Genomic DNA, 19,880 nt, shown 5'->3' on the forward strand with positions numbered 1-19,880 from the left:
GGATGATTTGCAGAAAAAAAGTGACAATTCTTTGTATTTTTCTAATCAATTCAGCAATATTGTCTGCAGGTTGAACATCAGCATCCACAGATTGATCTTCAACCCACTCACCAATGGAGTCATCGTCACCTTCGTTCTCTTCAGACACCTCAATCCTTCTCTTCATCATAGATGTCGTCCTGTTCATTCGCAACTTCATCAACATCAGCAAACAGGTTAAGCAGCCACGTACAACACATCACCCACAATTATGTCAATGTCGTGCGAATGACAATTGCTGGAAAATGCCTGACCTTTGATCAGGCTTCTTCATGAGACTGGCTCCATCAGTGGTTTTCAAAACAACATCAAAAGTTTCAAGTTTATTCCAGATGTCAACTTCTCTACATCGGCGAGACCAAACGCAGGCTCAGCGATCGTTTCGCTCAACACCTTCACTCAGTCCGCTTTAACCAACCTGATCTCCCTGTGGCTCAGCACTTCAACTCCCCCTCCCATTCTGACCTTTGTCTCCATTGTCATAGTGAGGCGCACCGCAAATTGGAGGAACAGCACCTCATATTTTGCTTGGGCAGCTTACACCTCAGCGGTATGAACATTGATTTCTCCAACTTTAGATAGCTCCTCTGTCCCTCTCTTTCCCCTCCCCCTTCTTCCACTGTCTATCTGTCTCCAACTACATCCTTTCTTTGTCCCGCCCCCTCCCCTGACATCAGTCTGAAGAAGTGTCTCGACCCGAAACGTCACCCATTCCTTCTCTCCCGAGATGCTGCCTGACCCGCTGAGTTACTCCAGCTTTTTCTGATGCCTTCAAGTTTATTAATGATCAGTTTCGGTCCTTTCTCGGCAGGCATTGAACCATTGATTTGTATCATCGCGACGCCAAAGAGCTTGTCAATGTTGAGGCAGATGCAGCATTGATTTCTCTTTGAGGTCCACTCATCTAAAATCAGTGAAAAGCTGTCCCCAGATTCCAGTATTTCCTTCAATTCCCGCTTTATTTCTTCCTGGATTTTTGTCAAAACTTCATGACCATATCACAAATTTCCTCTCTCGTACTTGGGATTTTTAGCCCTTGTGCTTTCCAGCCATTTTTGATGTTGTCACTTTTGGCTAAAGTTGCAAACGGACTTCTGTCTAAAGCTATCTAACATGCAATAACAAACCCAGGTGTTTCTGTTGATTTCTTCTTGAAATGCAAAAGAATGCATGCACAATGCTTGCACTTCAATAAATTCCTATCGTTTCCGTTCACAAGTTGTGCCAAACGTCCACCTTCTAAAAACAAGCCAGTTGTTCGACATTTTGCTGTTTGAAATTTTCTGAACGCATTGAACTAATTGCTTAGATTTACTAGATAAAATGGCTGAAAAGTTACCAAAGATTTACTTACAAAACAAGGAATTCTCATACCATCCTATTTTAGAACTAATTTTAGAGAAGAGAGAAATTAGAAATGTAATAATTTTAATGGAATAATCATGATTAATCATGGGTGAATAATCATTAATCACTTTTTAATGAAAAATTGATGAATCAGAGCAGCCTTCCTCCAATTCTCTTCAAAGATAACACTGGATCCATAACCACCATCATCATGTGATGCTTCACAAATATTAAACACATTGTAATAGTACATTTGCTCATGTCACATCTAATTCTTTTGGCTATGACAAGAATACTAAACAGATTATTCAACTGAAAACTACACTAATGGGATATAGTTGGGAAATAACTTTAATAACTTTGATAACCCAAGACCATGGAGACTGTTACACCTGTAATGCCATAAAATTGCAAATATTCAATTATCAAGGAGCCAGCGCTGCCGTCGCAGCTGCGGCTTGCCTGCAGTCCGTCTGTCTTTTGTGTTTTGGTTGTTTTTGTCTGAATTGTAGTTTAATATGATGTAGTGTTGTATGTTATGTTTTGGGGGGGGTGGGAGGGAGGGAACGGGAACTGTAACATTCTCTTTCCAGAACGGAGACGTGACCTTTGTTCTGTGTCGTGTCTCCGTTCCCGTTGCGGCCTACCACCGGCCATGCACCTGGGACCACCTGGGGCTCTGGTTCGCAGAGCCCGCGGTCCGGACTCACCACCTGCGGCGCTGGCTGCCTGCGAATGCTGCGGGAACGGCTGCAACTCGTCTCCGGAGGCTCCGGCGCGGGCCGCGTGGACGTCGGAAGCCCGCAGGCCCCTGGGTGGGGGCCGACATCGGGAGCTCCGGCAGCTGCAGAGGCAGCGTGTTCGCACGCCCCGAATCGCGGGGCTTGGGTCAGCCCGCCACGGACCTTTCACCATCCGGCGCGGCCTGAAATAGGCCGTTGACCTTTCACCGCCCAGCGGGGGCTTCAATATCGGGAGCCCCGACTGCCCCGACGTGGCAACTCCAACAGCCTGACCGCGGGACAAGACGGCAGGGAAGAGAAAAAGACATTTTGGCCTTCCATCACAGTGAGGAGGGACTGGAGGAGACTCACTGTGATGGATGTTTCTTTTTGTTTGGTGTTAGTTGTGATTGTATGTGTTATTGCATTTTTATTGATTAATCTTATTGGTCTTATTGTTCAACTGCGGGTAATGTTTCATTTTACTACACATTTATGTGTATGTAACAAATAAACGACTATTGATTGACTATTGACTATTGATTGATTCTATTCACTGAGGGCAACCTTAAATTTGACACATCAGGCTCCCAATAAATTCATTCCCTAAACCATTATTTTCTACTTCTTGCTGTCAGAAGAAGTAATATCCTGAAATGAATCTAGGCTTCATAAATGCATAGCTATTACATATCAGAAAATTGATAAAGAAAATATTTTTCATATACCCATGTTTGCATCTGTACCTGATTCACCATCCTCTCCTTTACTAGCCAACCCAGTGAAAAAAACACTTCCATCTTCAGCCACCATTAAGGCATGAGACCCATCGTGACCCACAGAGAATTGTACAATCTTTGGCGATTTTGTGATGGGTAATTCGACCCACTTTCCTGCAGTAGGACCTCCTTGTTTGATGCCAAGGCTCTGATATTTGCCAGTATAATACATCTAGGATGAAAAAAAGAATATGATACTTTCTTCAAAAATATATCTAGACATTCCAAAAAATTTCTATCAAGCCGAATTGCATTATTCTGTGAATTGTGATGTGAATCTATACATTTAGACATATTTACCGATTGTAAAACAGTTTAAAAATCCTTACTAAAAGTAGAATAGGATTTATAATGGTCCTTTGTCATGAATTACTGATGAACCAAATATTGAAATTGGTCACATCCAAGTTATAACCTGACCTTGGTTTTAAAACAAAGCACACATTTACTATAAAGATCAGTTTGACAGTATTCCTTGCACAAATTACAACCAACCATAAGAGTGCATCATGCAAATTCTCTTTAAATATTATCTACTTATGAACAATCTCCCAGAAATAAATAATTTCAAATTAAGTTATTCTAATATCAGTATTTGACTGATATTATTTGACAGTATTTGACTCTTGGCCCAAATTAGAACCAAATCAAGCGTCAGGTTCCTCAAGTTTTAATTCGTCTATCATGGGCTGCAGTGTACAAATAACCCTCATCCATTCATTTATATGGGCATTTGCAAAGCAACTTACAAAAACTTTCATTGTAACAGCTAGGTGTGTTTCTTAGAATATCTGCCATATCTATAAATAAGATAGGCAGTTTGTCTACTCAAGGGATCAGACTCAAATATCGTTACAAACACAAATGATGGATGCACTAGTTCAGGGCCAAATAAAGTACAGGAATAAAAACAAAATTACAATTCTATCAGGACCACGAGGGTTCAGGGGAGGTGCAGATAAGACAAGGAGAGACAAGAGTACAAGAACAAACAATAAAAGAAAAGGTAATTTGAACAATTTCCTATGATATAAATAAGGAATCGAATTACATTTTTAGCACCACAAAAATCATTTGGTACCAATTATCACATAACGTGATTAAAAAACTTCATCTACATTTGCACGAATTCACCAAAAAAAGTGAATTGATAATCTCACTTTTATACATACTACACACAAAAAAAGCAACTTAAATTCTATATCTTCATTAAAGTCTCATGAGAATCAGACAGTCAGTCTAATTATTGCTGCTTTCAGTTCAGGTTTTCTTATTACAGGGCAACTTTATCAATCTGATTTAAACCCACTGGAAATACAATGCTATGAACACAATCTTGATTCACTTCAATGTCAGATTTTAATTCTTAAACCCCAACCATTCCAAATTTATACTTTCTTTTCCAATTCTAAAACAACTTGTCATAGTTCCTAGTTTACTTTTTCTTTTAATAAGAATGGTATAATTTTTCTTTCAAAAAGTAGAATTTCATAGACTGAAAACAAACAAAAAAATTAAAGACAATAGCCAATTCACATGGTTGTTGCAAGATAACCGGCTTTTCTGCAGTATAGATCACAAATGCTTCCGCATAGGAAATGACACCGCTGGCACTGGTTTACATGCAGGATCCCAGAGAAGGCTTTTCAACAACTTGAACAGTTAATAATAGGTGTAAAACGTAAAATTTGAAAAACCACTGAGTATACATGTCTGAAAAATTCCAACATGCTTTCTTTCTAGTTATAGAAACATAGAAAATAGGTGCAGGAGTAGGCCATTCGGCCCTTCGAGCCAGCACTGCCATTCAATATGATCATGGCTGATCATCCAAATTCAGTAACCCGTTCTGGCTTTATCCCTATATCCCTTGATTCCCTTAGCCCCAAGAGCTAAATCTAACTCTCTCTTGAAAACAAATTTATTGTATAAATAAATACCTGATCGAATGAATCAACCCATAAAATGAATCATAATTAATATATTTTGAATTTTTTTGATGACTTCATTGAAGATATTGAAAACCTGAACAACAGCACCCTTGGACTTTTTTTGCATGAATCAAATGTTGTTACATAAAGATGCCACTGCTTCCAATGGTTGCATGTTTCTATACCAAACTTTCACTGCAGGTGAAGGAGGAAGAAAACTAAAATCAACTTTATACCCAATTACATTCTCCATTCGATGTCGCTAGTGAAATATGAAAGGGAATAGGCTTCCATCCTCCAATGATAAGTACATGATCAATGAAAAAGAAATTATATCAGCACAAGGAATTAATGTATTAAGCATCACTATACACCAATTACTTTAGCAGAACTATAAAAACATTTAATAAACACCATTACCAAAAAACAGACAAAAAAGCTCCAAACCATTAAACCTTTATACATACCTTTCCATTAGCGCTTTTCATTAGTGCAAATTCTCGACCTGCTCCAACGAAAGCTGACTCCTCATCAAATCCTGTATCTGGTAACAATATATTTGTGGAAGGATGTCAGACATACATAATATTCAAAACTGCTGCAAATCCCTCAGCATGATGTCAAGATCTTAGTGGTACATTAAATCTATAAACCTGTGTTTAGATAAATAAATTGATTTGCCATTTTCAAACAGCAAAGATGTTCAAAAAGGGCATTAATCGTTAAACAATAGTCACTTAAAAAAATAATTGGTTGGCACTTTTTTCTTCTCCCTCCCTTCCCCCTTTAGAGGGAGATCTTGGTAAACACAATTCAGAGCACAATGCAAACAAAATGTGATCGTGGAAAAAGGGCAAACACGCAAATATGGTGAAGTCACGAATGCAAGAGCGACTTAGAGCAGAACAAAGCAACAGCCAAAAATTGTGTTACTTTTCCTTTTGAAGAAATGTAGGAATCAGTGGCAAGGCCAGCATTTGCTTCCCCTGAAATGTCCTTGAATTTAACAATTTGTGAGGCAATTCCAATAGCAGTTATACTTAAACTGTGCACCTGTAGTCTTGTCACATACAACCAGATTAGGCAAGATGGGTAACTTTTGCTTCTAAAGAACAGTAATCAGATTGGTTTTTGCATGATTTAACTGATACATTATTGGATTTAATAAGCAGAATTAGAATTCCAAAACAGCAAAGTTGGATTTGATCTCATTAAATTATCACCATCTTGTCGAAGCTTCTGATTGTTAGTCAACAGCAAGAACACTATGTAATTATAGTCTTATTGCCATTCGTTTATTTATATTTTTGTCTAATATTCTGAGATCTACACTGGCCAAGTTGTTGCATTTAACTATCCAAAATTGTTGTCGCATATGGTAATTGAAAAAGCTGAGATGGTAATGACAAATAGGTTAGTGAATGGCAAACCAAGATTATTTAGTCCCCAGCAGCACAAACCTGCATTGCTCTTAAGAAACATTATGCTCACCATCTCATTAAAGAGTTTCAGCAAAATAAATGTATTACAGCAAGCAAAACAATAATTGAAAATATACCAGGAATTAATGATTAAAACACAAGCTGTATCACCATGCTGTTGCAAATTATAGCTTCACTTCTGATACTGAATAAATGTTGATACAAGATTGCATATTCACAAAACCAGCATGACACAGAAAGCTTAGCAATGTAATGTGTCAACCTTCTCAGCAATTCAATTACAGATATTTAAATTCTAAACATAATATTAGGTTTCTCTGCCCGTTATACGCCACTTTTTGCTCAATTAGCTATTTTCTGCAAGGGCGTTTGCAATCAAAGTAAAAAATTATTAAATATGATTATATTAAATATGATCCAAAGCTCAAGTAGATTCTTCTATCAAGTATTACAACACAAACTCTGAAGTTTCAGATCCATGTTTTCTATTCCCATCTCAAGGGTGCTGGGATGACCCACAGCACCCTAGTTGCTATTCATTCAAAATCTTTTAACACAAAGATATCCTAGGATACTTCTCAGAACCCTAATTAGAGAATTTTAAAAAAGGGAAAAGGAAACCATCTGTGAACCATCACATGAGTGAAGAGCCATAAAAGGAGAGGTGGCAAAAAATTTGAGAAGCTATCAACAAAGGAGAATCAAGAAGATGTGCAAGCCCGAGTAAGAAAATCAACCGTTTTTTTCTTCCTAGCAAGTTCACTTCAGTGTTCTGCCCTACACAATGTATCTTCTCCTTTCCTGTATCTATTGTACTTGAGTTTGAACTGATTGTACCTATGTACACCCCTGCAAAACCTTGGGTGGCACAGTCACACAACTAGTAGAGCTACACAATGGGTTTTTCAATAGATTGACAGGGGGGGGGGGGGGGGGGGGGGGGTGTCGGATCCTATACAGGACAGAGGCCGGTGAGAGGTTAGAGGTTCTCAAGTTATAGGAGCAGAAATCAGCCATTGGGCTTATCTAGTCTACTCTGCCATTCAATCATGGCTGATCTATCTTTCCCACTCAACCCCATTCTCCTGCCTTCTCCCCATAATCCGACACCTTTGCTAATCAAGAATCAATCAATCTCCACCATAAAAATATCCATTTACCTGGCCTCCACAGCTGTGTGTGACAATGAAAAGGTACGTCCTTTTATTCTGAGGCAATGGCCTCTGGTCCTAGACTCTCCCACTAATAGAAACATCCTCTCCACATTCACTCCATCCAGGCCTTTCACTATTCCGAAAGTTTCAATGAGGTTCCCCCTCATCCTTCTAAACTTCAGCGAGTACTGGCCCACTGCCTTCAAACACTCATCATATGTTAGTATGGTATGGAGGATGATGAGAGAAGGTTTAGTGGACAGAATAGACAGGAGTAAGGCAAGGAGCGAGGAAGGACTGTTAGTTTAAATTTGCATTAAAATAAGTGCAGAGGTCTAAAGAGTAAGACAGATGGACTTGGGGCATGGATAGGTATGTGCAATTGGGATGTTGTAGCCATTGCAGAAACCTGGTTAAGAGAGGGTCAGGATTGGCAGTTTAATGTTCCAGGCTACAGGTGCTTCAGGAAAGAGCGAGCTGGGGATAAGAGTAAGGGATGTTGCTTTATTGGTTAAGGAGGATGTCACGGGAGTGGTCAGAAGTGATATTACGGACGGCTCATCTAGTAAGGCTATATGGAGTTGAAAAACACGAAAGGGATGATTACCTTGTTGGGTGTGCACTACAGGCTTCCGAATAGTCAACGGGAATTAGAAGAGCAGTATTTTCCCAATAGTCTAACATGGGTAGGACCTACACAGTGAATGGTGAATCTCTTGGGAGTGTTGTAGAGCAGAGGGATCTCAGAGTGCAGAGGGACTTTGAAGTATATACCTGTGGGTATATAGGGTGGTTAAGAAGGCTTTCGGCTCATTGGCCTTCATCAGTCAGAGCATAGATTATAGAAGTTGGGAGGTCATATGACTGTTATACCAGACGTTGCTGAGGCCACATTTGGAGTATTGGGTTCAGTTTAGGTCAACATGTTATAAGAATGATGTTGTCAAGCTGGAAAGGGTGCAAAGAAGATTTATGAGGATGTTGCCAAGACTCAAGGCCCTGAGCTATAGGGGGAGGTTGATAAGGCTAGGGCTTTATTCCTTGGAGCACAAGAGAATAAGGGGTGATCTTATAGAGATGTACAAAATCATGAGAAGAATAGATCGGGTAGACGCATTGTCTTTTGCCCAGTATTGAAATCGAGAACCAGAGGACATTGGTTTAGGGTGTGAGGAGAAAGATTTAATTGGAACCTGTGGGGTAACTGAGCCAATTGTGTTGCACAGCTGATAGAGCTGATAGTGCCTCACAGCACCAGAGATCCAGTTTCAATCCTGACCTCGGATGCTATTTGTCTGGAGTTTGCACATTCTCCCTGTGACTGCATGGGTTTCCTCCGGGTGCTCGTTTCCTCCCACATCCGAAAGACTTGTGGGTTTATACGTTATTTGACGCCTGTAAAATTGCCCCTCGTGTGCCCCTAATGGATGCAATGGTCGGATAACAAAAATAGTATGACCAGATGATTGATGGTCGGCATGGACTCGGTGGGCCTGTTTCATGCTGCATTTCTAATCTAAAAAACTAAAATGCGTAGGCTATTTAACCATTCTACATTGTGAATAGTGTATAAGGATAGTGTATGGTCATAGTGTATAAACGGTTCAGTGCAGAGGAATGATGGGTATTTGGTGAGGACAAAATGGAATAAGTGTAGGATTACTATAAAGTAGTAGACTATGACTCAACAGACCTTCTCTGTGCTTATGAATTAGGTTCATTTGTGAACCTCAAAGCTTGCCTGTTAACAAATGGAGTTAACATTGGAGATAGCAAACTATCTGCAGAAGTCAACAAAACATGTGTCCAACTTTGCACTCGCCCATGCGAGATGTGTACAAGTGGCTACAGTGGTGCAGCTAACACGCAAGCAAATATTTCAATCTTTGCGATTTTATATATTCTCTATTTCATCCCACCCACAATTTCTAATCCATGACTCTGTACAAACAACAATACCTCTATCAGTCAGAAATGATCAGTTGTTTTGTACAGCAAATCATCTTTGTGCAGGCAAATGACAATTGTTTCATCCGAGATACAGTCACCTCGTATTTTCTTAATTACAGGAAACATTTTGAAGACTTTTATCCTACTGCCTGTTCGATAGGAAATCTAAAGCAAAGGAACTTGCCTTCATAGGTTAGGTTCATTGAATATAAGAGGCAGGAGGTCATATTGCAGGATTATTCATACCACTGGGCTGTAAGCTGCCCAAGCGAAATATGAGATGCTGTTCCTCCAATTTGTATTAGCCTCACTCTGACAATGGAGGAGACTTAGGACATAAAGGTCTGTGTGGGAATGAGAAGGAGAATTGAAGTGTTTCGCAACCGGGAGATCAGGTAGGTTCAGGCGGACTGAGCAAAGGTGTTCAGCGAAACCACCATCCAGTCTACATTTGGTCTCGCTGATGTACAAGAGTCCACATCTTGAACAATGGATACAGTAGATGAGGTTGGAGGAGGTGCAAGTGAACCTCTGCCTTACCTGAAAGGACTGTCAGGGTCCCTGGACAGGGTCCCTTGTCAGAGTGAAGTTAAATGCAAATTAGAGGAACAGCATCTAATATTTTGCTTGGGCAGCTTACAGCCCAGTGGTATGAATATTGATTTTTCTAACTTCAGGTAGCCCTGACATTCCTTCTCTCTCTATCCCTCCCCCAAGCAAGTCACACGAGCTTCTCGTTTTCATCCAACAAACAGTTAGCAATGGCCTGTTTCCTTTATCATCTTTACTTTTTTGCATATCTTTCATTCATTGTTCTTTATCTCTCGACATCATCATCTATATCTCTCGTTTCCCTAATCCCAGACTAGTCTGAAGAAGGGTCTCGACCCGAAACGTCGCCCATTCCTTCTCTCCAGTGATGCTGCCTGCCCTGCTGAGTTACTCCAGTTTTTTTGGTCCATCTTGTCTAGAAGGAGAGGTTGGTCAAACCTAAGACTTTCTTTTTCCTGGAGCGTCGGAGGCTGAAGGGAAACTTGATAGAAATAAAAAATATTATGAGAGGCATTGAAAAGGTGGACAGTCAGAACTGTTTTCCTAGGTTGGAAATATCAAATACTAGAAGACATAGCTTTAAGATGAGAAGGGCAAAGTTTAAAGAGGATGGTAGGAAAGGTTTTTTGAAACAGAGAGGGGTGGGTGCTTGGAACGGTGGAGACTGATACAATAGTGCCATTTAAGGGGCTTGTAGGTAGACACATGGATTTGCAAGAAATGGAAGGATATGGATCACATGCTGGCAGAGGAGATGAGTTTAATTTGACATTATGTTTGGCACAGACATTGTGGGCCAAGTGGCCTGTTCCTGTACTATACTGTTCTATGTTAACTAGGTAGCTTTAGATAGGTTGCACTCTGTCGGTATGGGGATATCAGGGTTGGCATATCTGGGTGACAAACAATTGAGAATAGCCCACATGCTACAAGCTTATCTTGCCTTCTTTCATTTGATGACATTTGCAAAGCTTTAGAAACCCAGTTAGCTCATTAGAAATATAAATCACATTTAAAATGCAGTCATAGGGAGTGGACTGGACAACTGTCTTCATCAAGACTGGAAGTGGAAGATTGACCTGCTGAGTTACTCCAGCATTTTGTGAATAAATCGATTTCTACCAGCATCTGCAGTTATTTTCTTATACTGAAGATTGATGTCCGTTGAACTTAAGTTCCTGTCGTCTTTAGGCAAAAATTAACACCATTTGTTGCTTTAAGTGTTTGTGATGTGGTTACACAGAACAGTGGAAGGAGCTGGATAGAACGTATCCGGTGTTAGCACCTGTCATCATTATGTCAAAATGCAAGTTTACTCATTATGGTCTTTTCTGGAAATGTTCCCCCCAAATTCTGGGAAGGAATCACGTATAGGCAAGATGAACATACTAAAACAGAATCAGCCTCTAAATACTTCAAATATTTCCATGCCTGAAAGCAAATCATAAATCATGAATCCTTACTAATGATGTGCAAGTCTTTCTCCAGATCAAATAAAGAGAGGCCACAAGCATGTAGACACTTCCTGGCTAACTTGAGCTGCAGCTCCTGTTGAAGTACAGGCTCAGTGTTTGTTGTATATATCCGAACTACAAAACCATCCTGCAAGAAAAAAAGCATTGCAGATTACCTTGGGTAGATGTTTTATTGCCATTACAGATTATCCAACTAGATAGCAATCACAAAAAAATCTTTTAATCAAAATTGTTTGAAACATGGTTACAAAAAATATACTTGCATCTTTTGACGCCGTAATCTGATTGATGTATTCTCCATCTGTGAATAGAATGTTCTGTCCTCCAGGTTGACAACCTGAAAGTAATTTTTAATCTGTTTGTTTATAGTCCTCAGCACCAAACATTTTGCAATTTAGTTTAGGAAAGATATTGTCAAGCTTGAAAGGGTTTAGAAAAGATTTACGAGGATGTTGCCAGGACTAGAGGGTGTGAGCTATTGGGAGAGGTTGACTAGGCTGGGTCTCTATTCCATGGAACGCAGGAGGATGAGGGGAGATCTTATAGAGATTTACAAAATCACGAGAGGAATAGATCGGGTAGATACACAGAGTCTTTTGCCCAGAGTAGGGGAATCGAGGACCGGAGGACATAAGTTCAAGGTGAAGGGAAAAAGATTTAATAGGAAAAAGTTGTACAACAGTTGTAACAACAAAAAAAAACGATGCTATTTGGAAAGAAAATGGAAGTGGTGCAAACTGGATAATATTCACAGGAGTTAAAAATGGGCCAAAATGGCTTCCTGCATTGTTTAATTACTCGAAAGGTGAACAGTCAACATTAAAAATAATCTATGATGACCTCTCTTTGAACACCTGGTTGGAATTAATCCGATTGTTTAAAATTATGCTTGGAATTAAACTGGTGGGCAGCAGATTATGCTTGGAATTAAATGTGTGGGCAGCAGATCAAGATAAGATAAAAGACTAGGCAGATCAATACATTTTTCACTGCTGCCCATACCCTGTTGCGCTGCACTCAGTCCATTAATTTCCAAGTAGAAATTTACTGCAAAATACAAAATCTTGGAACCTCCTTTATAAAACATATCCATCATTGAAAGGCCATTTTTCATAAAATTACAATCGCAGTAGAATTGTGAATATAGCTCTCATTGTCTTTCCCCCACCTATTTAATATAACGGTTTTCAGTGACATACCTGGAAGATTAACTGTGCTTTCTTGTTCCAGGGTTTCTGGGTTGATGGACATTGCTGTCGTATTATGGTTATTTAAATCCCTGTATAGTAAAGAACCCTACAAAAACAGACAATAATAATAATCATAGCTTGGATTGCCATTATTTTTTTGGTCCAAAATAGCTTGTTTCAAAAATAAAGCAAAGCAATAACAGAATTAATATTTGTATGTAAACATTTCTCAAACTGTTGCAATCACATGTTAAATACATGTTTGAATAGCTGACTATGGCTCATATCAACAATGATTACATTAAATCATTCAGCATGAAAGAATGCATATTGTTGATGTCTTCTGTAATCTGAATTGTCACTTAAAATTTTAGAGACAACACTGCACTTTCCACCATAAAGTTGAAAGTGTGCATACAATAGAACATATTCAAAATGTCAGGAATAACTTGATCCTACACAGTGTAAATACACATTAAAAATTGTTTCCATTCAGTTACTTAAAAAAAAGAATGAGCAAAGGATTGTTTTAACTCTTTCCCAACGGTGATTGATGAGGGTAGCGTGCTCAATTAAGACAGACAAAACCTTCTCCACCTCCCCCACCCCTCCAAGATGGAAATGTCAAATACTAGAGGGTATATCTTTAAGGGGAATGGGGTAATGTTTAAGAGATGTGCAGGGCTAATTTTAAAAATATATTAATTTTTTTTACGCGCGCACACGCACGCCCGCCCGCCCGCACGCACACACACACACAGCGGTGGGTGCATGGAACATGCTGCAAGTGGTGGTAGCAGAGGCAGCTACGATACTGGCATTTAAGTGGCTTTTGCATAGGTACATGAATATGCAGGAACTGAAAGGATCTGGAACACATCAGGCAGATAAGAGTTTGTCCTAGCATTATGTTCAGTACAGACATTTAAAGCCAAAGACATGTTCAATTTTTTTATGTTCAAAAATTACAATTATGTTTTCTACCCTACAAGTTGCCTTTGATAGTGAAAAATACACAATTAGCAATTTTGCTGATGCATTTAACAGTGCAGGATCAAAATCTTTGGAATGACTAACAGATTAAGAAATAAAAACAAGCTCATTGGTGTAATGAGATTTTAAAAATTTGACATACCTGTGCAAACCCTAGCCATGATCTTCTGTCCTTCCTTTTCCTTATCCGGGAGGTTGAGTTGTACACATGGCCCTTTTAAAAAATGAAAATATAAATTTTGTTTTACTTATATGAAGTTAAAGTAGTAATGTACACAGTAAAGTCTCAACAGTGAGGATTACCTTAATTCCTAATATTTTTGTTAATATAAATTAGTAAAAAGTTTTTAAAAGTTGACAGGCCTATCCCCAATGCCAATGGTCCTGAATCATATTCCTGTTATGGAGGCACAATGAACTGCAGATGCTGGAAGCTTGAGCAAAATACAAAGTACTAGACTAACTCGGAAGAGTGGTGGGTGGCTTCCTTGCTTTTGCACCCTTTTCAGTTCAATGACATCCTTCCTATAGCAGGTGGCTCAGAACTGTATGTAGTCATACAAATATGGCCTGACTAACATCTACAGCTGAAAAATGACGTCCCAAACCCTGTTGAAGAGTATATGAAAACAGGGAAGTCATACAAATATCTGGATACAAAAGGTGCTCATGTGCAGATATTTTATAGCAAGTTGGATCCTATCATGAAAGATCCGATCAAATTAAACTTGAGAACTGAAAAGTAATGAGGCATGATGAACAGCTGAATGCATCAGGAGGCAAGGTTTTTCTTCGTTAATGGCTTATATCAGGAAATGGGGCAATTAAATAACAGAATCTCTTAGAAAGCATAAATGCAGCTGAAGACTTTCCAACTTTGCTTCAAATATGTCACAGAACTTTAACAGACAGGGAATTCTGAGTATATGGCCAAGGTGGTTAAGGCACAAGTTCAGTATCGGAGGAATGCAGAATTCTGGGAAGTTGCATAGCTGAGAATACGAGAAAGCTAGGGAAGGAGTGACCCAAGGAATGACTATGAGCACGAGAATATTACTGGTGAACAAGATGTCAAAATAGGTTAGCATATCTAAGGCAATGGACAAATACAACTCAGAACAAGTTCGGATATGCACAACAAAGCATTGGATGAGTTCATTTATCTTGGCAGGAGACCACTGGAACAAGGATTCAGAGGTGAACACAATAGTGTGCAAGGACAACAGCATCACACAACCTTGTAAACCAGCAACATTTGTCCAGAAAGTGTTTGACAAAAGAAAACCTAAAAAACTATAACTGAAACTGAGTAAACTTGCTTGTGACTTATTCCACCTTTCAATACATCTATCAATACGCTGCCACAGAAGGCAGTGGAATTCTCTGCCACAGAAGGCAATGGGGAAAAAGCAGGAACGGGGTACTGATTTTAGATGATCACCCATGATCATATTGAATGGGTGGTGCTGGCTCGAAGGGCCGAATGGCCTACTATTTTTCTATGTTTTCTAATATCATACTGCCACGTCTCATATTCCTCAACCCTCTGAGAATGAATTCCACAAGTTCACCATCCTCGAAAAAAAGGAATCTCAGTCATAATTCCTTAACTACAACTCCATCTTGAACCCCAAATTCTAGATCACTAACATGTGAAAATATCCTCCCTGCATTCAACCTGTCGAGAGAATCCAGTCAGAATTTCCTATATTTCAATTAAATAACCCTCATTCTTTTAAAATATGAATTCAGGCCCAGGTGATCCAATTTCTATTTCAATTATTCCAGAAATCAGACTGCTAAATCTTTATCACATTCTCTCTCTAGCAAGTATTTTTTTCTTAGATAAGATGATCAAAACCATATACAATCCTCTAGATCTGATCTCACCAAAGCCCTCCCACATTGAAATACCTTTGGTTCTCAATAATTTTGACTGAATATTTCCATGTACACATTTTCTGCATAATTTTCCTTTTCATTTTTATTTATCTAATTTGAAGAGGTCATCGTCCAATTGCTTGTCAATCCACAAGAAAACATTTCAATCGAGCAGTTCTAGTCACAAACCACTGATAATTCTTTTACACTGGTTGGGAACACAAGTGTAAATCATTTAATGGTGATTTTTCAAACAAACACATTGTTATTTACAATACCAAAATCATGAAATTCCCCTAAATATACTATAATTATGAGAGCCTGATAAATCTCATCACCATACTAAATTTAAAAAAAGCCAAATCTTCTCTTTTTTCCCCAAATGAAAACCATGAGATATAGACAGTAATGAAGAGATATAGAAAAATGAATGAAAGGTTTGCAAAAAAGTAACGATGATAAAGGAAACATGCCATTGTTACCTTTATGCTAGATGAGAACGGTAACCTGGTGCAACTTGGGTGGGGAGGAATGGAGTGAGAGGGAGTGCAGGGGTTCATACTACTGGGTTGGAAGCTGGCCAAGCAAAATATGAGATGTTGTTCCTCTAATTTGCAATTAGCCTCACTCTGACAATGGAGGAGGCCTAGGACAGAAAGGTCAGTGTGGGAATGGGAAGGGGATTTAAAGTGTTAAGCTGTTCATTTTGAAACAAAGAACAAAATAACAGGACAGGTCCACCATCAATTTTATGGCAGCCTAAGTTACAGAGCCTTTCTGGATTCTCCGTTTTGCCGGACCAACAGAGGTCATGTCCTCCCTGAGGAGTCCAACAATACCAGAACTGGCCTCGGCCACCAAAGGACCGAGATACAGGCCCGCCATTACGGCCTCGGAGGTTGGCTATGGGAACATATCTGCTGGCTCCAGTTGGGCTGGTGTACCAGAGCCTGAGCCACAAGGGGTAAATTCAACCCACCAATCGGCGCAAAAGCCCCAATGACATTGAGATCAGCTGCCTTATCCGGCCTAGGCGCCATTTTGTTTGGGGGGGGGGGGGGTCCAAGTGCGCTCTCGTGATTTTGTCTGGATTAAAGGAGGTGTCAAACTAACAGTTGCAACAAAAAATATATATTGGTGGTGGACCTGTAATAGTAAAAAGTAAAATAATGCAGAAAGCTGCTGCACAAAGGAATTCGGGTGGCATTACACATGAAACAAAGATACAATTCAAATGTAGAAACAAAAAAACTGCAGATACTGGTTATTACATAAAAGGATAGAAAGTGCTAGAGTAGAGTAGATGCTGCCTGACCTCAGCAGGTCAGGCAGCATCCCTTAGAACATGGATAGGTAACATTTCGGGTCTGTTTCTCCAGGGATGCTGCCTGATCTGCTGAGTTACTCCAGGACTTCGTCTTTTTTAGCATTCAAGTATTGCAGGTAATAGGGAAGGATGAAGGAACTTTGCCCTATTTTTCCAAGAGGCTTGGAGTATAAAAGCAACAGACTTGCTGCAAGTGTACAAAACACGAGTAAAATTATATCTAGATTTCTGTGACTAATTTTAATCCCTCTACTTATGGAAATATATTATTTCAGTGGAAGTGGTTCAGAGAAGGTTCACAAGATATGGAGGGGTTGTCCCATATCCCTGATATCAGGTATGGAGGGGTTGTCCCATAAAGCAAAGTTAAATAGATTGGGACCCTGCTCATTGGAGCTCAGAGGAACGAGAGGTGATCTATTGAGAATAAGAGGACACAGTCCCAGAATAAAAGGGTGCCCAATTCCAACCGAGGTAGGAGGTCTTTGGAATTCCTTGCCATGAGAAACTGTGTGCGAAGTGTTCCTTGATATATTTAAGGCCAAAATAGGTTTCTAATCAGTAAGGAAAATCAAACATTATGGGGAAAGGGCAGGAAAGCAAGCTTGAGGAATGTCAAAGGTAGACACAAAATGCTCAGCGGGACAGGCAGCATCTCTGGAGAGAAGGAGTGGGCGGTACAGAGATAAAATGTAGTCGGAGACAATATGACTGGTAGGAAACGGGGAAGGGGGAGGGGATGGAGAGAGAGGGAAAGCAAGGGATACTTGAAGTTGGAGAAGTCAATGTTCATACCGCTGGGATGTAAGCCACCTAAGCGAAATATGAAGTGCTGTTCCTCCAATTTGATAATGGAGGAGGCCCAGGACCGAAAGGTCAGTGTGGGAATGGGAGGGGGAGTTAAAGTGTTGAGCAACTGGGAGATCAGGTAGATTTAGGCCAGACAGAGTGGAGGTGTTCAGCGAAACGATCTCTGATTCTTAGACAATAGACAATAGGTGCAGGAGTAGGCCATTCAGCCCTTCGAGCCAGCACCGCCATTCAATGCGATCATGGTTGATCACTCTCAATCAGTACCCCGTTCCTGCCTTCTCCCCATACCCCCTCACTCCGCTATCCTTAAGAGCTCTATCCAGCTCTCTTTTGAAAGCATCCAACGAACTGGCCTCCACTGCCTTCTGAGGCAGAGAATTCCACACCTTCACCACTCTCTGACTGAAAAAGTTCTTCCTCATCTCCGTTCTAAATGGCCTACCCCTTATTCTTAAACTGTGGCCCCTTGTTCTGGACTCCCCCAACATTGGGAACATGTTTCCTGCCTCTAATGTGTCCAATCCCCTAATTATCTTATATGTTTCAATAAGATCCCCCCTCATCCTTCTAAATTCCATTGTATACAAGCCTAATTGCTCCAGCCTTTCAACATACGACAGTCCCGCCATTCTGGGAATTAACCTAGTGAACCTACGCTGCACGCCCTTCTTATTCTTATTTCTTATGGTCTTATAAAGTCCATGCAAATCGCTTAAACTTACAACTGTAAAACTGAACAATACGTAATAAAATCACTTTTCCTGTTCGGCAGTCCATGGCATCAAACACGCTTGGTTCCACTGCAGTTTTGAGGATTCTGAGATTGCTTAAAAGACTAATGTGGGAATCACAGACTCTTCCACACTCGCGGGTGGATAGTTTTTGAAGTGGTCATTCCTCACAAAGGACATGTGTGCTCTCTTAATGCATGGTCTTGAAGTTCTCAATAACATCTAATGGGCCATTCTTAGTCGCGTGTGTGACCAAAAATGTGAAAAATTGTGCAATACATCTCTTCTAATTCTGAAAGCATTACAGGTGTATTGTTTTGTATTGTATATATGACTTGTATATGTCGAAGTTTATCAAGTGAAAGTTTTATATGTTATGCTGACAATGTTTGTTTATGGTCAGAGGCCAAATATGACTGGTCACGCATGATCACCTCGTGAGGTCACACACGTGACCAGTCATATTTGACCTTTGCCTCTAAACAAATATTGTCAACGTAATATATAAAAAATTAACTTGTTAAACTTCGACATATACAACTCATACATACAGTACAAAACAATATACCTGCAATGCTTTCAGAATTAGAAGAGATGTATTCCACAATTTTTCACATTTTTGGTCACACACGTGACTAAGAATGGCCCGAATGCCCCTCCTCCACATTGGCTTAAGGTAGTGATATATTCCTCCTGCAGGATCTCGACCCAAAACGTTGCCCATTCCTTCTCTCCTGAGATGCTGCCTGACCTGCTGAGTTACTCCAGCATTTTGTGAATAAATACCTTCGATTTGTACCAGCATCTGCAGTTATTTTCTTACACTTCCTCCTGCAGGATGTGGGAAATCAAGGAGACTTCCAATGTCCCCGAGATCTACGCATGTGGGAAATGCAGTCAGCTATAGCTACTGACTAATTACATGAGGAAATTGCAGCTGCAGCTGAACCAGCTCAGGATCGACTGGGATGTTAAGTGCTTCGTAGATAAGAGTTTTAGTAAGGTGGTCATGCCGATAGTGCAGTGCAAGCAGAACTTTGATGGGTGACCATCAGGAAATGTAAAGGGAGTAGGCAGAGAGTACTGGAATCCCCTATATTTCCCTTGAAAACAGGTAAACACTTTAGGGTACTGTTAGATAGGGTGGAGGAGGCAGGGGGTGGATGACCCCCACCCCACCACCCACCCAGCAGAAAGCAGTAGTCAGGCCCATGCACTAAGACTGGCTCTGAGACACAGCGAGGAGGGTGATCAGATAGTGATTGTGATATTACTCATTAGCAAGGAGAGAGACAGATTTTGTGGGACCAAATGAGATGGGTCCAGAAAATCTTGAAGCATCTGCAGAATATTCTGGGGGAAAGTGAGCAGCCATATTTCAGTATCGATATCTGCCTTCATCAAAAATGTTGAATATTTGTCAAGGGCTCTCCACAAAACTCCTCAGTCAGGGGATAGTAGTGCACAATGGGGCAGTTAGATAGAGGACCTTGGTTTTGTACACTTTAAGAACACATCCTCGTACATATCTAAGTATAAGTCAATAAAGCCTTG

The 19,880-nt window shown here is 40.1% G+C and overlaps 1 protein-coding gene across 12 annotated transcripts in view; it reads right to left on the reverse strand.

Annotated features, from left to right (window-relative positions):
- mycbp2 (MYC binding protein 2) overlaps positions 1–19,880 on the reverse strand; it is a 200,926-nt gene that overhangs the window by 130,837 nt on the left and 50,209 nt on the right. For all 12 annotated transcript variants that reach the window (XM_078402308.1, XM_078402313.1, XM_078402303.1 and 9 more), the window contains exons 7-12: positions 13,717–13,788; positions 12,591–12,687; positions 11,655–11,728; positions 11,380–11,518; positions 5,286–5,362; positions 2,855–3,059 (exon numbers count right to left, since the gene is read on the reverse strand). In XM_078402308.1, the coding sequence (XP_078258434.1) occupies positions 2,855–3,059; positions 5,286–5,362; positions 11,380–11,518; positions 11,655–11,728; positions 12,591–12,687; positions 13,717–13,788 (664 nt within the window). The remainder of the gene's footprint in view (positions 1–2,854; positions 3,060–5,285; positions 5,363–11,379; positions 11,519–11,654; positions 11,729–12,590; positions 12,688–13,716; positions 13,789–19,880) is intronic.

The sequence above is a fragment of the Rhinoraja longicauda genome, chromosome 7, assembly GCF_053455715.1.
Source record: "Rhinoraja longicauda isolate Sanriku21f chromosome 7, sRhiLon1.1, whole genome shotgun sequence".
Taxonomy (NCBI): Eukaryota; Metazoa; Chordata; class Chondrichthyes; order Rajiformes; family Arhynchobatidae; genus Rhinoraja; species Rhinoraja longicauda.